This window comes from Lepidothrix coronata, unplaced genomic scaffold, assembly GCF_001604755.1.
Source record: "Lepidothrix coronata isolate B3197 unplaced genomic scaffold, Lepidothrix_coronata-1.0 Scaffold95, whole genome shotgun sequence".
NCBI lineage: Eukaryota > Metazoa > Chordata > Aves > Passeriformes > Pipridae > Lepidothrix > Lepidothrix coronata.
Window position 1 is genome coordinate 619327 of NW_016690275.1, and position 22010 is coordinate 641336.

At 36.5% G+C, this 22010-nt stretch overlaps 1 protein-coding gene across 2 annotated transcripts; it reads right to left on the bottom strand.

The window, feature by feature from the left end:
- Window positions 1–1488: 1488 nt before the first annotated feature.
- RAP1B (RAP1B, member of RAS oncogene family) lies at window positions 1489–17723 on the bottom strand. Of its 2 annotated transcripts, XM_017822160.1 has the most exons (8): window positions 17375–17723; window positions 13834–13918; window positions 12359–12427; window positions 9584–9640; window positions 8066–8206; window positions 5890–6033; window positions 4151–4266; window positions 1489–2725 (listed from the first exon to the last, which is right to left on the bottom strand). In XM_017822160.1, the coding sequence occupies exons 2-7, from the start codon at window positions 13888–13890 to the stop codon at window positions 4180–4182; spliced, it is 555 nt and encodes a 184-aa protein (XP_017677649.1). In that variant the 5' UTR covers window positions 13891–13918; window positions 17375–17723; the 3' UTR covers window positions 1489–2725; window positions 4151–4179. The 2 variants fall into 2 exon arrangements, with proteins under 2 accessions (XP_017677649.1, XP_017677650.1); XM_017822161.1 differs by lacking the exons at window positions 12359–12427; window positions 13834–13918; window positions 17375–17723 and adding an exon at window positions 8793–8876.
- Between the last annotated feature and the right edge of the window lie 4287 nt (window positions 17724–22010).

Genomic DNA, 22010 nt, shown 5'->3' on the forward strand with positions numbered 1-22010 from the left:
AAGCTTGCCTATGTTTTCAAGGAGAAGAATACTGGGGTTTAGGTATTACCTGTGTTATGATGTCCCAGCTTTCTAAATCTGATCCAAGTTCTAAATACAGGGGTTGTGAAGTAAGGGGGGGGAACATATTTCAGTTTTTTGAGCACAATCTTTAGATGTTAAAGCCCAGAGATTTTGAAAATTTTACTTCCTCAGGATTTGATCCAACTGAATACCTCTAATGCTGAGGAACAGAAAAGCCAAGAATGTTTTGGTACAGAGCCTTTCAGGACAAAGCCTGATGTTCCCTGTAAATGGTGCTCTTTGGCCAGACACTTGGGACCAGACCAGGGCTCCCTCTCTGATGTTCTCAAAGAATTTTCTCTCACTCCCGCTCAGTGCCATCTGTACAGCTTACTGGAAAAGAAACACATTAAAAAGACTGATAAAAGGACAACTGAGACATAAAAGTGTTACAAGACCCGAATAAGCAGAGGATGAAAATGAAGGGAGGAGAAACATTGATTAGCTCATCAAGGAAGAAGGTAAGTACCTAGTGAAAAAAGAATTAGAGCATCCAGTGCTGCGGTCTCATCTACTCTGGGGACCATGCAGGATGCTGAATGCAACAGCGATATTTATGGGGATCATCACATCTTCTGGTTTCTAATGACAAGTGAAAAGGAATTTCAGTCTTAACTCTGGTTCTGCACCAGAGTGGAAGTGTGTTACCTCCATTAAACAATGGTGATGGACTGATGAAATTACTAGCCACAAGGATCAGCTGCGCTCCTTAATTCACTTTAGGCAATGTAAACTATCTCAAAGCTGATTGGTATTAGCTAACCTAAACTGATTGAATTTGCAGGAATGGATTAGAACAAGTTCTGATAATTCTGTGCCAGAGTAACAGGAGGCACCAAGTATTTGGGTGTGACATAAATTTTCAGCAGCACAGTCAAAAATCAGGAAATCATCTACAGTCCCCACATTCCAGTTCTCAGTCCAACAATGTTAACAGATATTTCAAGTCTGCAAAATTCTACACTCAATACTGCAAGAATGCTCTTCTGCAGATGTCCTTGAAACCAAACAAATATGGTTTAATCATGCAGAAAAATCATACTGTCTCCCAAGATAATTTTTTTTTTGAGCTACACTAAGTTTTAACAATTCTGACAATTCTTCCTGGAAAGAAGGAAAATAGCAGGCAACATATTTTTAAGTTTCCAAAATAGCCACTGGTAGTCTAACCTCTAAAGACAGGTATTTTTCTTTGTTACACCTTGGAATATTCCAAGTCAAGAACTAAGTAAGATTTAATTCAGTCAGAAATTCATCCACCCTGACATATGGGATACAAGAAATATCTATGGCAAGTATTTGTCAGAAGACAAAGTCATAAGGGTTCCTTTTCATTCTAAGATGTATGACTCTGCACTGAGTAAGAGATTTAAAAATCAGTATTTACTAGTTCTACTAAACCACAAAACATTCAAGTAGTATAACTGTAATGCAAGCCCTTGCATGGCAATCCAAATTTATTGAACTACTGATGCTAAGTCATACAAAATTGCACCACTTTTAATTAAGGCTTTTAGTTTACATTTGGCCACCTCAAAGCAGTTGTAACATTAGGTTGGTCAATTTAAATACTGTGGCTCCCTGTTGGATATACACACAATCTTTACACCCAAACGTTAATGCATACAAAGCAACAAGGCATTGTTAAATAAATCAGCAAAAGTTAATTACTGCAACTTAGGCCCTGTGACCAATTACACATGATTAAAATTACTTCCCACATTCACATCCACAGTACTCTTCCACCATTTAACATCTCAACCAAAACGTTACACATGTAAAACAATCACTAACAGGCAAAAGTACTAAACCTGTATATTTGGTATTGCAAATACACTTATGCATGAGCAAGCAAGGGAATCACAGTGAGAATCTACAGCTGCAGAAGCCCAAAAATGATTTACAAAAAATTGTTAAATCATTAAAAAATTGTTTTAAAATATACACTTCTTGTTGTAGACCCCCACTGTACACACAACTATAAACATTGTTCCCTATGTAAACAAGGAAAAGGAAACATACAATAAAAGGTTGAAAAGTCTGGACATTTCCTTCCCAACAGATATTAAAGGCCATGTCTTTAGTCAGACGCTATACTGAAAGGACTCTTAAAGACTAGGTCACTGTCTCCACAGGTTTTTCCTAAAATTAAAAAACTATATAGCCGTTGTGTTAATCAAAGCGCTTTTGTACAATACGATGATGATGATGATCCTGTATTTCTTTAAAAAAGTTACAATAAGCTACAAATACCGATGAAGCAAAGTTATCTGGAGTAGTCTATATAGGAGCTCTTTGGACTTTCTTTTATTATGCTAAAATAGTGGTGCTTTTAGGATTTACATTATTGTACTCTCCAATAGAAAGTGGGGATTGTTGAAGTATACAGTACACAGTTTTCATACATGTACAACATTGGTGGATGAACAATGTCTCTTATCAGTAATACTGGATGTAGGCTCTGGTTTTACCAGTTGCATACATAGAATATTTAGAAGTAAAAATCTCTCATGACACTGGAAAGTGATTAGAATGTGCAAACTGATGTAGCTTTCATCCATTTCTTAAAGGGTACCACCACAGGAAAGTCCATTTAAGATGTTGGTAGGTTTAATAAAGTTGGAATGCTGGCACTGTTGAATTGGGCAACAGTTCTTCAGACCTGTAACAACAAAACAAGGGGTTAGTATTAAGAACAACTATCCATCCTTGCTCCTTACAACCAAAGCAGGAACTAGCAAAGTTCATAGCAAACACAGAAAACAGCCTTATCACTTCTCCTCAACTAATGTAATTTCTACTGTACATATACAAATAACATACTATCTCAATTATCATCCTAACTGGATTAGGATACATGTAGTAATCCAAGCTGAACTGTGGAAGTAATATTTGACTGAGACCCTAGTTTTGCTTCCTGTATGACAGTTCCCGTGGCTTTATAAACAGAAACACAACTGAAGGATCAAAGCCCCTGAATCAAAAGTCCTGTTACGTAAATGAAGCAACCATTTCTGCCACTCTCAGCTAATGTTTGGAACCCTCTCAGTTTTACATTGATCAAAGCTGTTCAAATTAAGGAATTTTTAATTTATCAAAAGGAATTAAACACAGCACTACCTGATAAGTAATAAAAGCCTGCAATTTCTGACAGTGAGATGTCCTACCAGGATCCTCCAGTATCTCAAATAGCTCTATCAGATAACAAAATAATAGATCATAGTACTGAAGCAACTGAACCACCACATGTTCAATAAAACTGAAGGGAAGGGAGATAACAGGCAACTTGCACAATGTCAGGTCAATCAAGACAGACCATCAATCTGCCCATACTAAAGCTTGGAGATGAAAAGAGGAAAACAACCTGCCCAAGAACAAGTTGCAGAAAAAAATTCATGCCTGCTGACTAACTTCTGAAAAGGCTTGCTTAAAGAACAGGCTGGAGCTTCCTTGATCCTTCAGCAGCCTTCTTTGAGTACAGATTAAGTCATGTAGAACTTTAGCTTAACTGAAAACGATTACGAAGTTGATCTAGTAACCAATAGCTCCAGGTCAAATATTTGGAGTGTTACAATGCTCACTTCACCTCTCTCTTCCAAATGTACTAATTACAATGCAGCCTCCAAAATACCCATACAGTCTCAAGAAAGGAAGCTAAATTCCTATGACACCACAGAAGCATATGCATGCAGGAGTTCAAAGCAGGAAGTGACACTTAAGCGTGCAAACTGCAATACTGTACCATGTGCATTCCTGATAATTGAGCTCTTGCAGCATATTCTACCAGGCTTCAAAAAATAAAACTGTTTCCAAAAGCTAAAACTCGAAAGTATCAAAACACTGTTAATTTGAGCTCTCCCAACACCTTAAAGTTTGAAAAAAATCTTGATACTAATGTGAACAGTGTATCTTGCACATATTTGTAGTTCTGACTTTGAAATGGCAAAATAAAGACCATAAACATTTCTATGATAATGTAAATCAATAATTTTCAATGCTGTTCTGCATCAGCAGCTACCACAGCTGTTTAGGGTTTTTTGTTTGTTGTTTTGTTTTCAATAGCCAACAGAAAATTTAAAATGTTTACCTGGCTCAGAGCTACAGTACAGTTATGTATTAAAGTAGCTGACATGATGACTTTTTGCGTGCTTTTCCAGGCACTGGAGTTTTTCTGTTAATTTGTCGCACAAGGTCATAAAAGATCTGAGAAGATAAAAATCAGTTTGGTTATTAAAATTAAAGAGGTTTCTCTTACAACCTTAAGCCTTGAATCTTCACACATAATGTACTCACATGCTCAAGAACCCCTCTAAATATTTAGTTATCACAAAGCTAGAAAGTTAAATTGTATACTTAATTAATAACTGTTTGGGGTTTTTTCTTGTTTAAGATAATTGTCTGCCAAGGGTTTTCCACTTTCAGTGAAGCAAATTGGAAAGGCATCTATAATCTGCAGCCATTTAATCTCTGGGTCACATTAATCTGAATTCACATGAAAAATGCCACAGTGATGGCATTATTTTGCAGTTCAGCACTGAGGTCAAGAAACAGATCACAGCTCTCTCCTTACTCAAATCACTCTAAGGATATTATTCCAGATACTTTAAAATACTGGTATCTAAGGAATCAATTCAGCATCCCTAGAACTACAGCATGACATAAAGCGTAACATTTCTCAGAAAAGTAACTCATGTATGGGACTCTCACACTTGGAGTTTCCTAGAATTCTAATGAGAACATCATTTTTTTTAAACATTATTTTAAGAAAAGTCAACATACTGTTTCATTCATAATTGACGTTGTTCCAATTATTTCCATATTTCCTAAACTAAGAAAGTCCTTGTACTAATGCCATCCTAGTAGTTTCTTAAGCACTGGCTGTAAAGCAGCAAAATGTTCCAACAAGGGCTTATAGTATTTGATGGAAGTTCTAGTTTATTAAACATATGACTTTTATACAGTTAGGGTGATTAATTTATACTTAAGAAAAAGTGAATAGTTTCCAGAAGTTCCCAACTAATTAAACACACATTACTTATTTTAAAAATGAGCTGCACTGAAAACGCCATACTCTTTTGATTATTTGCAAGTCTTGCACAGAGGCCCTTTCAACTCGACTGATGCTGCCAACGTTTTCCACACGACCTAATGAACTGTGGGGTGTATCATAAAATTCAAGCTATTCCAGAAATGTAAATACTAACACAGCTTCTTTTTCTAAAACTTTTGTATCCCATTCTTTATGCTGGAACTTCCCCCAGATAAAAAGGCATGGGTTATGGCAAGTCCCCAAAATGCATGCATTTGATCAATTATCTAGCTCCTCTTAACAAGTAGGTACACTGTAGAGAGGCTTTTGCCTCCCTTTTTCTATACAGAACAGCTAATCTTAGCAAAACCTTTAAGAGTTTTTGTTCTTACCACCTCAAATAATTTAACACCAAATAACTTAAATCAAACTACTTTTAATGACTTAACTCTCTTAAAGGTCTTTAAAAAAATAGTTTAGCAATACAGTCTCAGTTGATAAAAATTATATTAACTAGGGAATAGAACATGAAAAAATTATTTATTCTAAATTCATATGAATATAATTTGAGAACTAATTATACTAAAATTAATATATTTGAAAAAATCCCAAGTCAAATCAAATCGTAACATAAATATATCCCTTAACATAAACATCTCACAATAGCAGGGTACAGTTTTGTCCATTATAGTGGATGTTATTCATGATTTTTTTACTTTTTCCTTGACAATGTAAATGTTTGGTTACCACACTGTCCCATCCTTGCCTCCCTGTCCGACATAGGTAACGTGCCTTACCTCATTAACATTTATCTTTGATTTTGCAGAAGACTCTAAGAACGCACAGTTATTCCATTGCCTTGCTAGGTTCTGACCTTGTTCCTTTCCCACAACTCTTTCATCTTCCAAGTCACACTTATTGCCAACCAGAATCATAGGCACCTAAAAAACAATTTAATGCCAGCAAAGAAATAATTAAAATTTTAGGAAGACATCATGTAAATGCACACCTAAAACCCTATCTGAATCCTTAGAGGATCCTGACTTTCAGAATAATCAAGCTCTGGTCTAACTGCAACTTGAGTTTACAGTTGTGTGACACTTTAATCCTCAAATGACTGTACTTTTTGCCTGCTTTTGACAGGGCAGTGGAGGGGAATGATTTGAGGATTCAGAACACAGCCAACTGAGCAAATTTCACGTTTTCTAGATGACTTACTGAGATTTCATTTCTAGATGTTTAAGGCATCAAGAAGTCTACTGAAGAATTTGCTACAAAATTCTTACACGTTCAGAAATTCTGGAAAGAGTGTACTGGAAACACGCTACTGTACTGGTAGCATGATGATGGATGCTAAAGCTCCTTTCACCATTCCTCTACTTTCAGCATATCAGCACGCCTTTCCAGAGCAGTTTGTGCACACAGTTCTTATTAGCAAGGTAATGCATACAGAGAAAAAAAAAAACATGCTACCTTATCAAAATTACCAACTACAGAAAACACTGATTTGACCTTTGTGGCAAGAAAAGGCAATAATCCAAATTTTTTTTCTTTTAGTATTTTAAGGACACAGCTAAGTTCCTCACAGATTAAATTGTCAAAAAAAGATTTATAAAATTACAACTATTTTTGTTTAATTTTCCCCCACCAAGAAAGCAAGTCATGCCTAAGCTTTGGCACCCAAAAAACTTTTTCTGTGAATTTTGATGGAAACTGAAGTTGCAACTTGAAGCTCATTATCTTTCTGCTTATACGAAGGAATGCCTTTTGAGACTGAGGGAGTGTTCTGAAATGAAATACAATTCCAAGGAAATACTATCAAAATACTACTAAAGAAAGCTATTATGCTAATCAGCATAAATATACCACGTAAAGTAAGATTTTAAATACAATCCCATTTATCTTGATTTTAGTGTACAAAACTAATTTCATGCTAAACAAGGCTATAAGTTGGTACATTGTGGATGGGAAAGGCACATGCAACTTAAATACAAGCCTTTTGAGATACATTTGTGATAATGGGTAATAAGTGACCTCTAGAAGAAATCTGCTGAACATAGACAAGACCTGCAAACACTTATTGTCAAGAAAGTGCAGGGTTGTTTGTATTGCAGAAGTCATAATGCACTTCCCTGAAGCTGAAATGTTTAATACATTCTGTGTCTGCTGTCAGCAGACACATACGCAGGTACATGCAGTAAGGAAAGCATCAAAGTTTGCATAAACAGTTTAAATGAGATGAGCACACTTAAAAACTGTTCATTGCTTAAATTCTTCTTCAAGAAGGAAGTTATTCTGCCTGAAAGCTATTAGCTACAAGGTGTTTCTGTTATGAATGCATTCTTACTGCTGTTTCACATTTGAAATACCTCTTTATTAGGGGACTGAGTATTCACTTCCTTCAACTGTTGTAAGGAATTTTTAATAATTTATAAAATGTAAGGTTTTAGCCTCACTTTATAGCTTTAATAATGCTAAGAGATGCATATAGAAATTGCATGGAAATAGGATGACCAAACAACTGCCAGCAGACAAAACATAAAAGCTGCATAACCCGTAAATTTAAAGCTTACAATACTGTCTTCTGTGAGAACTTAAAATTTTGTGCTTTTAGAATACCATAAACAGTAGGGATATTGAAGAGAAAAACTCTAGGTGTTTTTAAACCTTCATTGATAGGAATTAAGAAAACAATAGAGTTGCTTTAGAAATGCTTGCTGCAGTACTGGTGAATAAGGTTATATACAGTTTCAAATAAAGTATTTTAAAGGAAGAGATGAAGCAATTCTCTATATAACACATGATGAATTACAATTTCTCCAGTTTACCTTACAAGTTGCATTTCTGCACTACACATCTACGGGTTGATACATCTCTTAATTTAAAGCTTGGAAGCCATCTGACCACAGTGTGTATACACTGCAACATCTGTAATGAAAAGTCTAAGTATTAAGAATTTTTAGAGATGCTTACATCATCAGTGTCTTTGACTCGAAGAATCTGTTCTCTTAGATCCTGTAAATCATTAAATGTGGACTGTGCTGTGATGGAATATACTAATGCAAAACCTTGTCCATTTTTCATGTATAGATCTCTCATTGCTGTAAACTGTTCCTGTAATTAAAAAAGATACAGACGTTGCATTCAATTTGTACTTTCCTTGCACAGACTGCTACAAACTTAACGTCACAAATGGATCACAAGTACAATGCATTTGTGCCCCTTCCCTTCCCTGTTAAACTGATCTATAGTAAACAGAACTGCTTTTAAAGAAATCTGAAGTTTGGAACACCAACTGGGGTGGCTGAGCAACATCTATATATGGGAAGAAAAGTCACAGAAACTAGAGTAATTTCATGGGAGAAAAGTACAGTAGAAGGTACAGTGTAATCTGTAGATTACAGAAGTTACATTCCTCCCAAATATCTCCTTACATACCAACTTTTTCTCCATCTCCCAATAGTTCCTTAAAATGGATTGTAAAGTATATGCATCCCTTTTCAGTCTCCATTTTTTAGTCTAGGCACTTTTCTATTTTAAATTCCACTGTAATTTCCAAGGGCATGGACTAGAGGATGGAGACACTCAACAGAATTGTCACATTTTCTTGACTTCAGTGACAACTATGATTTTGCATATAAAGACTCACTGGTGCACTGCAGAGGAGCACCAGGACTTCTCCCTGTTTGAAAACTCTTACCAGTATGACTGTGGAATAGCATTTGCCTTTCTTGCTTTTGTGACTTGGCTATCTGGTGCCTGATCAGTCACTCTCTGTCCCTCCCTGTATGTCAGATAAAAAGTGTGATTTATTTCTAGAAAACAGCCACTCCATCCATCTGTATTTTTCCAGAGTATTCATCCAATATGGAATTTAAATAAGATATTATTCAACCAGATTACTATTACAGTTCAGAGAACACATGTTAAACTCCAAGGGTTTTGAGCTTAAGCTCACTGGAATCAATGAAGGAAACAACTGGTTTCAAAAGTTCTGGAACTAGTCAGAGAAAAACCTGAGCAGTATGCAAAGGGTCAGCATAAACCTTGTGCTTTGAGCTCCTATAAGCTGACTAAAGCAATACTATTTTTATCCCAATGTCACAGTACATCTCACAAAACAAAAAGGAGATGAGAAAGACTGTATTCTCTACAGCAACAGAAATCAAACCTGAGTAGCCAGTGGGCCTAAATTTTTTCTGGGCAATATAAACTTAAAACAGGAACAAAATCTCTTTCAAAATACTCAATCTCATGTTTCCCCTATTACAGAACATAGGTTCAAAGGAAATAAAATTTATTTTCTGCTACAATACTCAAGTATTTTTAAAATACTAATATGTTAAAGGACACTCTCTAATCCAATGAATGCACTGACCACAGTTACTCTTTAGAAAATGGGGAAAGAAACTCATCACCATTTATATCCCTATAGTTTTTGATAGTTTTAACACTGTATGTCAGTATTTAGGAAAGTTCCTTTTTACATACCGTTCCTGCAGTATCTAAGATTTCAAGCATACACTGTTGTGCATCTACTTCAACTTGCTGTCGAGAGAGAAAGATCAGTTGGTTAGAATTTTTCCTCTTGCAACTCTCCTCTCCAAAGACATCAGAAATTGCGTGATTTTTATAAGCAAATTCATAATGCATAAAGCAACATAATGGCTTAAGAAGTTTGAAAACAGCAGGAAGAAGCCTTTCAAAGAACCCCAGTGACATTTTCAAATGCAGCATCAGCAGCCAAGTACCACTTTGCAAAGTGATTAGGGATTTTTGATTATTTAAAAGGAGGCTGCTAAATTTGTAATGATGGTTATCAGCAACTAGCACAACTAATTTCCACTTGTTTCTGCGATCATCACAGATTGAAAGAGAAGTACAACTGAAAGCTAGAAAGTTGAATTGTCATCTAATGCTCCAATAGTAATTTACATCAACTAGAGTATAAGTAGTTCATGGCAAACAGTTAAACAAGAACCACTAAGAGTGGTGTCACCAAAACAAGCCTTCAAGGAACACTAATTAGAAAATTGACCCATCTTAGAAAAGTTTGCAATAAATAGGTTTAAGAAGGTGGATCAGTTTCTATACCAATTCCAGAGTTTCTTTATCTAGTTTTTACCTCAAAGAAATGGCTGTGAGGTTAGCAAGGGACATGAAAGTGTCCTCAAGCTGTTTCAAGCAGGCTATCCACATTTTTTTTTCAAGCTGTTGGTACACTTCTCTTGTTTCCATTTACATGTCAAATTCCCGGTTGACAGATCAGCACTCAAAAGAACTTTGTGTCACCTATTCTCCATATATGCATTGAAACTTTTCTTCTGTAAATAGATTTGAGTTTAGGGGGTGGAAAAAAGGAGTATTTCCACTCCTCTTACACCTCCCAAATGTCCCCTATGGATGGCGATTCCTTAAAAATAACCACGATTTTAACATGTATTGCTGACACAGTTATCCAGCTAATTAAGAAGCATTTATTCACTTTATGAAGAAATATTTAGGGAGTAAACCAAAGCATCAAGTTTCAAGACTTCATGCTCAATTATTTAGTTCCAGACAAACAAGTCACGTCCTCTCAACTTCAAATACTATAAAATTAGATTTAACATTAATAGCATAGAATTGCAGCTGCCGAATCAACAAATCCAATTTTGAATTTACTCAAGTAACAAGCAAGTTAGAATTGTAACTAACAGTGAGGGGGTGAAAATGACTGCATAAAGTGTTGTCCAGACTTCGACAATTTAGCTGACTTGAAATGAGCACCCAGAGGTATTACTAGTCATTTTAGGAACAAACCTGAAAAGAACATAATAAGATATTTACTAGCAACAGCAACAAAAAATGTAGTTAGCAAAAGGCAAAATTTCTTAAGATGGCTTTACTTTCCTAGGCTCTGTGGAAATAGTCTTTGGAAAAATTAACCCAGCAAATATCATGAATCTAGTATGACCTGAAGGATGTAAATGTATAAAAAAGGAAATATTTTGTTTCAGATCAGCCTGTGAATATTTTTTGAGCCATTTACTAGGCCTGACCCAGCAAAGGCCTGCACCAACCATTGGGATAGGATCCAAAATTCCTGCTTCTCTAATAGAGAAAAACTGTCTGTATAGAATTTGGTTTTGCTGTTATCTCTTTAATAAGAGTTCTAGCTTTGGCTGGAAGCCCACATACTTAAGACAGACTAGGATTTTTCCAACATACAGTTTACATGAAGCCAAAGAAAATAGGTGTGAATTTATCATTTTGCTCTCACTAGTTCCTCTTCTGTTCAGAAGAGATTCTGGTGACTATATGCTGCAACAGTTGTTAATACATCGTCTTTATTTCAATATAAATGTAGTCCAGTGCTGAAAGAGGAGGTCTTGCAATTTTTGCCCATTCCTATCTAGGGTTTGTGGATCTCGCCTCCCTTGTATAGACACCGGCATTTTTGTGGCCACAGGATGAGCTACATCAGAATATCAATGCAACTGAAAAGTAACTCAGCTAGGAAAAAAACCAGACAGATAGATTAACTGACACAGCCAAAAACTTATCTGTTGCACCAAATGGTTAATGGTAGCAGTTCAGATACAAACTATCTTAGTCTGGAATCTTAATCACGGTCTCAGGTGAAACTCAACAGTGAGCAATATGGAGATTCAAGATGATGCAAGCAGAATCAAACCTTTCAGCCTGTCATGCTGAAGATGGGAAGAGAGAAACTAACAGGCCACTTGCTGTAAATGCTTGTTCATTTATGATAGGTTTGTGTTAACTTATTAATAAAACAACAACCCATCTAATGGAAGCATATTTATCTACCATTTAAATCATTATGAATACAGTATGATAGATGCCTCCAGTGTTCTAAAGGTTAGTGTGAAGTCGCTTGTAGCAATTTTCTTAGTAACAAAGCAGCTTAGCACCTCCGAGTCCAAATCTACCTGCGGATACCAACACACAAACAAACTAATAATAAATATGATAAAACCAGGAAATAGTAGTGTATTTTGCTTTTTTTTTAACTGATGTTCCCAATTCTGACAATGAAATTACCATTTCTTATTGACTAGCAGTAAGATATTATACTTAAACATCAAAAAGCCAGTCTTGAATTATTCCTTTTAAACAGACTTTAAGAGCACCTTTATATTTCAAACTTGTTAAGTTACCTGGTATTACCAGGCATACCCTTTTTCAAGCAATGACTCATATTTGACAATAGGTACTGCAGCTTTAAGTTTCTGTAACACAAGAGAGGTCTTTTGCATATACCTTTCTGTAGGAGTCTTCTATCGTAGGATCGTATTTTTCAACAAATATTCCTTGAACAAATTGTACAGTCTGCAACACAAAAGTTCTTGTAAGATTCTCTTGCATAGTGACATTTTGTAAACATCGCACACAAATTACTGTTCTAGGTGTATATTCAGTTATCCACTAAATTTTTAAGGCAAATTAAGTGATTGACATAACTATAAAATTATAAGAAACAACAGAAAGTTAGATGTGTATGCCTATTTAACTATTTAACTGTTAGATGAAGCAAGCTATGTTTTCTGTTTTCTTTATCCATCATCACTTGGAATGTAAGAATTAAAGCATGCATTTATTTAATGTTTGCCTAACTCTTAGAATCAGCATTAGTTTCTAGTTGACCAGGATACTATACAGCTGCATAGCTTTTACATTTGCACTGAGAACTACTGCATCTTCTGTCACTTATTGGTCAGCACAGGAATTAGTCAAAAAAGATCTGACAGTTTTTACTAGTCTTAACTAGACTCAGTAGGCTGTTCCTGTGTACCTAGCATGAAGGACGTTTTTAGCACAAGTCAGATGGAACTTTAAGACTCAATGGCCAAGTCAGAGCAGACAGATTCAAATTCAGAAATGCTGCAGTAAGATAAAGAACTCAGAGGTGAAGGAAGATGTTCTTTCACAATCTAGCATGATTTGTCATTTAAGTTTTAATTTAGGAACTGCTTTGTAAGAGAATATTTCTTACCCAAGAGTGGACCTCTGGACCTTATATTATGATAAGGTGCCCAATTAAACTGAAAGATTTTAAGTTTTTAGGTGGACTGTGAACATCATATTTTGTGAACTTTTTCAGTTCTAGTCTAAGTCAGACTAAACTGTTCTGTAATCATGTAAGTAAAACGTACGAGCTCTTTGATTTACAATCATCTATCTGCCACAGCTATACACCTACTTGCACGGAAAGATGTAGAAAACATGCTAAACTTCCTACAAATATGCAAATATGTATTTCTATTTGCATTAAAAAATATTAGTGCTTTAGAGACAGCTATCAAACATTAAGCACCCTGATGACCTGTCTAGAGACAGGACTTACAAAGGCCAAGCTTTCGGGCAAGCTATTTCATTGTGTGAGATTCACAAAGCACCTTGATTTCCCACAGACTGGTGGCTGGGCTGCCTACTGAAGCCAGAGAATCTCACAATGCTGTGCCTCTGCACCTCACTGTCTCAGACTGATCAACCACCATCAACCAACCACAAATAAAAACAGAAGCATGTGAGAATGCACCACTGGATGAAGATGCACCTACTAAAGGATCTACCTATTCTAGCCACGAAGCCTCAGCAGTCATTACTAACATTTATATTTATTTGTCCACAATTACATATAGAAATACACTTTAGTAGAGAGTATATTAGAGAAAAACTAGAATAAGTTTTTCTCGAAAAAAAGACATACTTAAACTGCCTCATAGAGTACTTACCAGAGCAGACTTTCCAACACCTCCAGAACCAAGAACCACTAGCTTGTATTCACGCATGATGCAAGAGATAAATCACCCTCAATACCTAAAACACAAAAAGCCACCAGTCTGATTAAAGTTTGATCTATAACAGAAAGTACAAACATGACACCACAATCCAGTTCATTAAGCAGGGTTCAATAAAAACTCCTTTTAACTTTTTTTTAATACAACAGATGTTTTCAAACTAACAACTCTTAATGCAGCTACAATAAAATGCTGCAAACCATCAGATATAGTATTTCCTCTACCTCATTACTGTTCTCCCATAAAGAATGTCAAATAAACTCTACTATACTGAAGCTAACAGTTACTATTAATAAGAAACAATTATCCAAGAGGAGATAGCATGCATTTTTTTCACTTTGAAACACTTAAATGCTAAACGAAAAATCACACAGAGAGAGATTTGTATAAGAAAATTAAAATCTCCTCTTCCCAGCAAACAAGCATTTCTTAAAAAGAACAGCAGGATCCCAGAAACAATTTAAAAAAAAAATAAAACAATCCTTCCTAGGACTGGAAGTTGATTAATGTTTTGCTAGATATCTAACTGCAGTTATAGTGACTGATGTTTCATGAGTAAGTGGAGGCAACTAAAATATTCTTTTGAGACTATTCCCCTTCTACAAGCTAGATCTGTTCCCCTGTTCCACACTAGCTAGTGTGGTTGCCTACAGCAATCTGACAGATCTGCTTGCTCATCTTTGTGGAAAACTGACCCAGCAAAACCAAAACAAGGCCACAGATTTTGGGACATGTCTTTGGGTCATACTGCTCAAAACCCCACACCTGTTACAGTTCCACTACCAACTGAGCTACTAACAGGACTCTTACTGCTGCCCTGAGAGGAAGGTCTCATTTCTTTTCCTGTGGGGAGTCTAGCACTTACCAGATTGAATTACCCGTTTCTCCCCTCTCCGCCCCTGCAGAAAGATGAAACCCTCCCCAACTAATGAATAATCTGGGGGCTGGGGAAAAGTGGAAGTGTAGGGATCCAACACAGGTGCTTGTAAAAGGTAAGCAGCAAGGAAAGTAAAGTAAGAAAGACCTTTCTCATCAGCAGTAATCTCACAGCATCTCTGAAATCACACCATCTGTTAGGTGCTTAGCACAAGATGCTAAGATGACTTACACAGAAATTAAACCACCCCCACGATAGCGTCCTGTCTTTGCCATCACTGATCAACTCCACATCGTCAGAAGACTGAGAAATTGAGAGGCTGGGTCCTATTTCTTCTTGGAAACGCATAATCTTTCAACTTATCTAAACTGTTCCTCACAAAAGAAATGCAAGAGAAAGCCTTAAGGAAATAATTGACCTGATGTCCAGCAAAGCAGGTGTCTCCACAGGCTTCTGTTACCAATAAATTTTGAGACTCTTCAGTGATTTTCACATCTAATAGGACATCGTTTCACTCCTGACTTTAAAAACTGTTTCCTTCCCTACACAATTCTTTGCAAATGAAGACCATGAGAACCATTCACACCACAGGTTTTTATCTGTTTGGATCCACAACTCTGTAAATTGTTCAGCCTTTCTAGAAACAGCATTGTCTCTAACTGTAAAGAAAAGCACCTTTCAAACTCATGACAAGTTAAGCCTTTAACTACATTACCCTTCACTTGTTTAAAACAAACATGCAGTTACTCCTTTATTTTTAGAAAGGTGTCCCTAGAATGATATAAATGTAGCGGGTGTAGGGGAAATCCTAGTACAGTAATCTTGGTGAACTGCAGCAATTTCAGTGTCTTTTAAAGGACAGTTTAAACTGAATTTTTTAGTCTTCAGTCTGAAGTTAGCAACTAAGTAAGGAGAGGTCAATAATGAAAGCTTACAGTAGTTTAAAAGTAACCGAACTTAAACAGCAGCTACAATATATCTGTTTTAAGTAATTTGTGACTTTTCTTTTACTTAATGATCTACAATTCCATGGAAAATTCCAAATCCTGAAATAAACTAAAAACTTTATTTTAGTGAGAGACTGGCAATTTCATTTTTGGCTCTCAAACAGCAATTCAGGAATTTAACACAAACCAAGGCTTCTTTCAGCATCCAGATTTGGAAGTTCAACCCTAAATATCCAACTGTTGTACAATGCTCTGGAGTCGATTTCCCTACTTTAAGTGGTGGTACATAATTAAAGCATATACATACAGCTTGGTTAGCCAATCTTCTTAATCACTGAACACCTAAGCAAAAAGCTTTTTAAGATCTTGAAGACATGACAAAGCCAGACTGCAGCACACTCTAAGCATTTCTCTGACCTTCCCTCCAAACTCGGGAAATGACCAATGTAATTAGTACTAACTTCTTCCTCCATGACAATGCTTTTGTCATTTGTACAGTTAGTCTTTAACTCACAAGAGCACACAGTAATCCTTTATATATGCACACACCCACACAGCACAGAGGTAGCTTGGCATCCCTGCACTGGTGTACTGTCAGGTAATCTGGCCATCATATCTTGGAATGACACACAACCCAATGTATTCTCTAAAACTCTTTAAGAAAGCGAACTTGGACATCTGTAACACAGCATGTCACAAAAGCACCATCTATAGTCCACTGCCACTTAGATCTACCACCTCACTGGCTTTGGGCAACAGTACTGATGTCACTTCACCGCTCACTGTTTTCTAAATGAAAAGAAAAACCTCAATTCCTAGCTAAAAGAACTTTCCTAATAAAATTTTCCTGTTTACAGGTCTTTGACTCCTTCTCAACTAAGAAGCCACTGGCTCATGAAGCTAGGAATTTCTTTAGGACACTGCAGTCTGCCACACTAGTTGATGTAATTAAAACCTAGCACACACTTTTTCACTGACCCATATGCCTGATGGCTGCAAGCGTGCCCCAGCTTGAGCTAGGGCTCTGATCCTGCCTGAACTTTTCAGCAATTCTCAGGTACCCTGACCCAGCTCTGCTCCAGCTCAAATCCATTTTTCCATATCAGATGTTATACAAACTGCTTGCATCCTAAATCTTGATCATGCTCTTACTTTATTTTTCAGTTGACACAATGCTTGACTCTGGAACTAGAATTGTATTTAGATTCATCCAATGCCAAAACTATTTCCTTTTGACTCATTAATGACAAATGAGCGGGGGCGAAAGAGGAAGCCAACAAAGTATAAAAGAGGAGGTTTAAGCCATAAAGCACCACATCTAGCCAGCATTTCTAGAATAGGATATGGTTAAGTCCAACAACAATATCTGTCTGTAGTCCCCAGATCACCTCTGGGATGTAAAATGAACATACTCAAAGAGGCACAACAGAACAGAATGTAAGCAACAGATAAACAAATGCCCCAGATTTATAAGACATTTGAGAAGTATTCACCTTATCACCCAACAATAGATACAAATAAGTTTAAACTTATTCTTAGCAAAAAAACAAGTAACCTGTTTGAATCCCCCTCCTCATTTAGTGGAGTCTATTTTAAGAGAAAGGCTTTAAGAGAATTGCTTTAAAGGCTGTCTACCTTTAAGGTGACTGACCTGCAAGGAGTGAGAGCAATGCCAACTTCCTTTGCTTTTTCATTTTCCCGTTCCTCCATCTTTAGGCAGGAAAATACTGTCAACTACGGTCTCTATGCAGGCTCTAAAGAGCAAGAAGATAGGAAGCATGCAAAAAGTAAGACCTTTTTTTTCTCTTAACTGGAGCAGGTACTGGCTTTGAATAGCTGAGTCAAGTATTTATATGCACAAGTATTTGACATAACTGAACAGTAGAGATGTCTAATGCAAGATTTAGCTAGAAAAAACAAGGGAAGCTACTCTTTAAGAAACAGCATTATCACATAAACTGGATTCTAATGCTGTCTCAAGTATAGAATCTCTCGAAAGTACAGATTCAGACTGCCTCCATTTTAACTGCCAGTGAAGCTTCAGTAACTGCCTTGCACACTTCCCGAGACACAACCGTTCATAAAACCACCATGTCTGTGCAGCCTCTCTCACTAGTCTGTCCATATTACTTTTTGTCATTAATGTATTAGTGTGGTGTATTATTTTAACTGCTTGATTCTACTTCTTCATGGCACACTTAAAAATTAAAGTACTTGATAAACTAGAAGAGCAAGTGAGCACACTTTATAAGCACACAGACACTTTCCCAGTAAGGATTCTCTTTGAAGGATGAGCAGATCTTTGAATAAACCCATTTGAACAGAAGGAGGAAAAGTTAACCAGGACAAGTCACTGAAAATAAAGCATTTTAAAAGCTTCATATCTGACAAGGACTGTGAACATGGAACTTGCTTTCTGCCTCTGTCCTTATCAGATAAACCACCGAAAATGTGCCTCCTGGACGTTTTCTTGAATAGTTTGTTGAAGCAGTCTCGAGCAAAACGCAAACCAAAGTGATGATGCTAAGAAAGTTGAGGAATAAGTTATACCTTAGTTTAGAGGTGAATGAAAAAATTGTACACTTATTGCTTTTTAAGCTTTCCTAAAAAGCAACCACACAATGAAGAATTCAAGGAAGTTCAAATACCATTGGTAATTGGCCTTAATGTGATAGTTATGAAAGTGGGGGGGGGGTGTTGGTGGGTTTTTTGGTGGTTTTGTTTTGGTTTATATTTAGTTTTCTTTCAACTCCTTCAGCTTCAAATTTTGGGTTCTGATTGAACTTTGTTATCTGTCTGAGGAATGGGAAAGCTAATAATCCAATATTTTCAAGTGATATTAAACCATATGAAGCTGTAACTGGAGCTCAGCCCCAGGCCAAAGACATGAACTAATACAGTCACTTACTTGAAGATATCCCCAAGGGTTGCTTATATGAACTAGTTGTTCAGGTACGAAATTAAACAAATTGTCCCTCCCAGAAGCCTTATCATTTTCAGAAGGGAAAATTATTCAGCACTTCACAGACACCACAATTCTTGTTCAGACACTGACATTCTGGTTGCATTGGGAAGTTGCAGTGTACTCGGTAAAATTTTCATAACACTTCTGCCCCAGCACATTTACCTCTCTGGAAAAGAGGCTTTGTTAGAACCACCTTGGGAATACCACTCCTAAATTAATCTCAACTATTTGCATGAGAAAAAAAAGTTTCAAATACGAGATTGAGAGATGAAACAAATTAACTGACTGGTTCACCTGTTTACAAGCAGCAATGGAGGGGAAAAAAAGCCAAGGGAAAAACCTCAACCCTGCTCTCAGAAAGGGGATACCAGCCCTGAGATGGAACAAGATGATAATGGTCAGACAACATTTGGAAAAATAGCACTACTTCAGTCACAGGACCAACCCAGGTCAGAGGATTATGCCTTTGCAGAAAAGGTTTTTCCCATTTCTGATACTGGAGCAGTCTCAGATGGGCAAACCTAAATCTTTCTCATTGTCTGTACCATCCAGATTCCACTAAGTTTTGAATCTCTTGGTTAAGAATCTCTTCTTCAGGTAAACGATTAATTAAGAGAAGATGCGTGCTGTTCTTAATATTGCCCAAATACTTGCATGTGGGGAAGTCTTAAATTCTTATCTCTCAACTCCAAGGAGGGCTTTTTTCCCAAATAATTTCGGCACATAAGCAGAACCTTGAAAACATAACCAGAAGTGGAAGTCTGTTCATTTTCACCAGCTTTTAGATGCTTTAGGAATAAATACAATTGAGATAACCCTTTCTCAAGAGGGTAAGTGTACCTCTTATAAAAGAGAAATTAAAATACTCCAGAGCTGACTTTCATACATTTATAGAAAACATTATTCAGAAATCAATTCTGAAGACTAGATAGACCCGATCAGCTTTTCAGTGTAACTAAAGACTTTTACATTCAAGATTCCTGGAAGTAAAGCTATTTCATTACTAGTGCAGACTCTTTGGAGGAGAATCAACTGTTCAGTAAACAAAGCTAGCAGCAACTTTTATTTCTAATTTTCACCTGGTTTTGATAGCTTCTGGGTTGGACATATATGTACTTTGTCAGTTGAACAGCTAGTTCTTCTGGGCACTAATACAGTAATTTTTCTTGCACAAAAATATTTTTTCAATTATGTTCAAATATTTTAACTGATGTTAGAGAATCTACAGAGGATTTTTAAATAGCTAGGTGGTTAAGCTTATTCAGTGACATGAAGTCATACTAACCATCTGAGAAACAGCCAGAGAGATCTGAGAACAAGCTACTGCAGCACAAACATGGCACCAAGGTTTAAGCTGCTCCTTGAACTGCCCACAGGGACATTTGCACAAAGACAGCTTAACCAAGTTTTCCTCCTTTCACTGAAAGGAGTTACCTTGATTAATTCTGCACACAGGGACCATTTCCGCAAAGCACGTAACAGAAGCTGACCTTGTGAGACTAGTTCCACTGTCTATAATTAGTATAGCTGAATAAAATTGGTTTTAGTTTTTTTTCTTAAGTAAAAGTTAACTCTCAGTTAGATCTGCAATCTGAACACAAATCTGATGCATGTTGCCTGCTTGAAGCCACTGATATCTCAAGATGAAAGCTTCCTGATGTGAGAGACTAACAACCATGTGCAACTTGTAGCAGATTCATACAAAGTATAAAAAGGCTTCTCAAAGCAAGTGATGTAATGAACATTCTTATGCTACTAAGAATATACTATCCTTCAACACTGAGTTCAGGTTTCGACTTTGTACAAAAATTCCAATGTCAATTCAAATTTGGAGTATGTTATAAAACCTATACTACAGAATCTACTTAAGCTTCAAATGGAATTTGCAACATTTATCAGATATATTCTTATTTTTGGTGACTATTTGCCATGGGTTTGCATTTTCTCCCTATTTCTGTAAAATAGTCACGATCCTCCAGAAAAGTTGTTTGTGAATGTTCTACCAGTCAGACTTACAGTGAAAATTATGACCTTGGAATTCCTGGAGAAGCTGAATTGCAAAGAAAATCCAGGCAGGCAATAAACAGAAATAAACTCAAATTTTAAAAAATACAAGTATATTAAATTCCGATAATGCATAATTACCGCTTGCTATGCATAAGCTAAGTATTCAACCATACAGCAAGTTCTGAGAACTGGGCCAGCAATTCACTGCCATGAATTTGGTTGTCACTGCAGAGAAGGATCAGTATTTAGCCGTAAAACTTGTACAAGTCAATGGATTGCCCCTTCATAGTATACACAACATGCTTTCCCTGATATGCATACTTCTGATTAAAGGCAGATATAAGCATTTGTTTGTCCCCATAATTGTTACAGCAAATTTTATCTTTCAAGCTACAAAAAGAGGTCAAATCAGCAGGACTACAACTAAGACATGCAAGTTTTCAGAGTCAAGATACTTCTCCTGTAAAATGCACTCGTGTAATTTGGAAGTTAGTTCGAGAACAAGCTTGCCAGTTGGCTTAAGATACTCTTCTTTGGAAAAAGGGATCTTAATTTCTCTTGCAGAAGCAAGACCTGGCCTCAAATTCCATGTGGTATCTGCTTAACATCTGGCAATCCTAGCTCTACCTTGATTGTGACACTGGCTGCTGAACCAGTAAAACCTTGTATCGGGTGTCCTTTTACACACATAAGCCAATGCTCAGATCAACTAAAATTCCAGGATTACCTGAATTTTTGTGACTCCTGTTTATTTTTCTCCATAACCTACACAGCATATACACCCCTGGCAATGCCAGATCTTGCACGTCTTCACTATAAAAGGTTTGGTTTCAGTTCAGGTTTGTTTAGATTACTAAGGTGGATATATAGAGAGATTTCCGTCATTATATGATCTTTTGTTACTGGCCATTTAAAACCAGCTAGTGTAGGCCCTTTACATACCAACCATCCTCCCACAGTACAATTTACAGTATTCTATTACAAATCAGGTTGGTAGCCTGAGAGCAGTCTTACAAATTCCCATACGTCATTTTAATTAAGATTAGGAGTTTTATCTGTTGAAAAGACACTGATTCTATGCAAATTGAGAATACTCGCTACTAGCATTCATTAACAGGAATAAAATTAGCTCTTCCATGATAAACGAACCATACCAGCAATGTCCCAAGTAATTTTAACTCATGTCTTTTTTGACCTCTCAATCGATACTTCCCTAATAGAAACACGGTATTTGAACATGAGCAGCAAATGTCACTCAAAGTCACCCAACGTATATCTAACTTCACAAACAGTTCTTTTGTTAGAGCCTCAGACA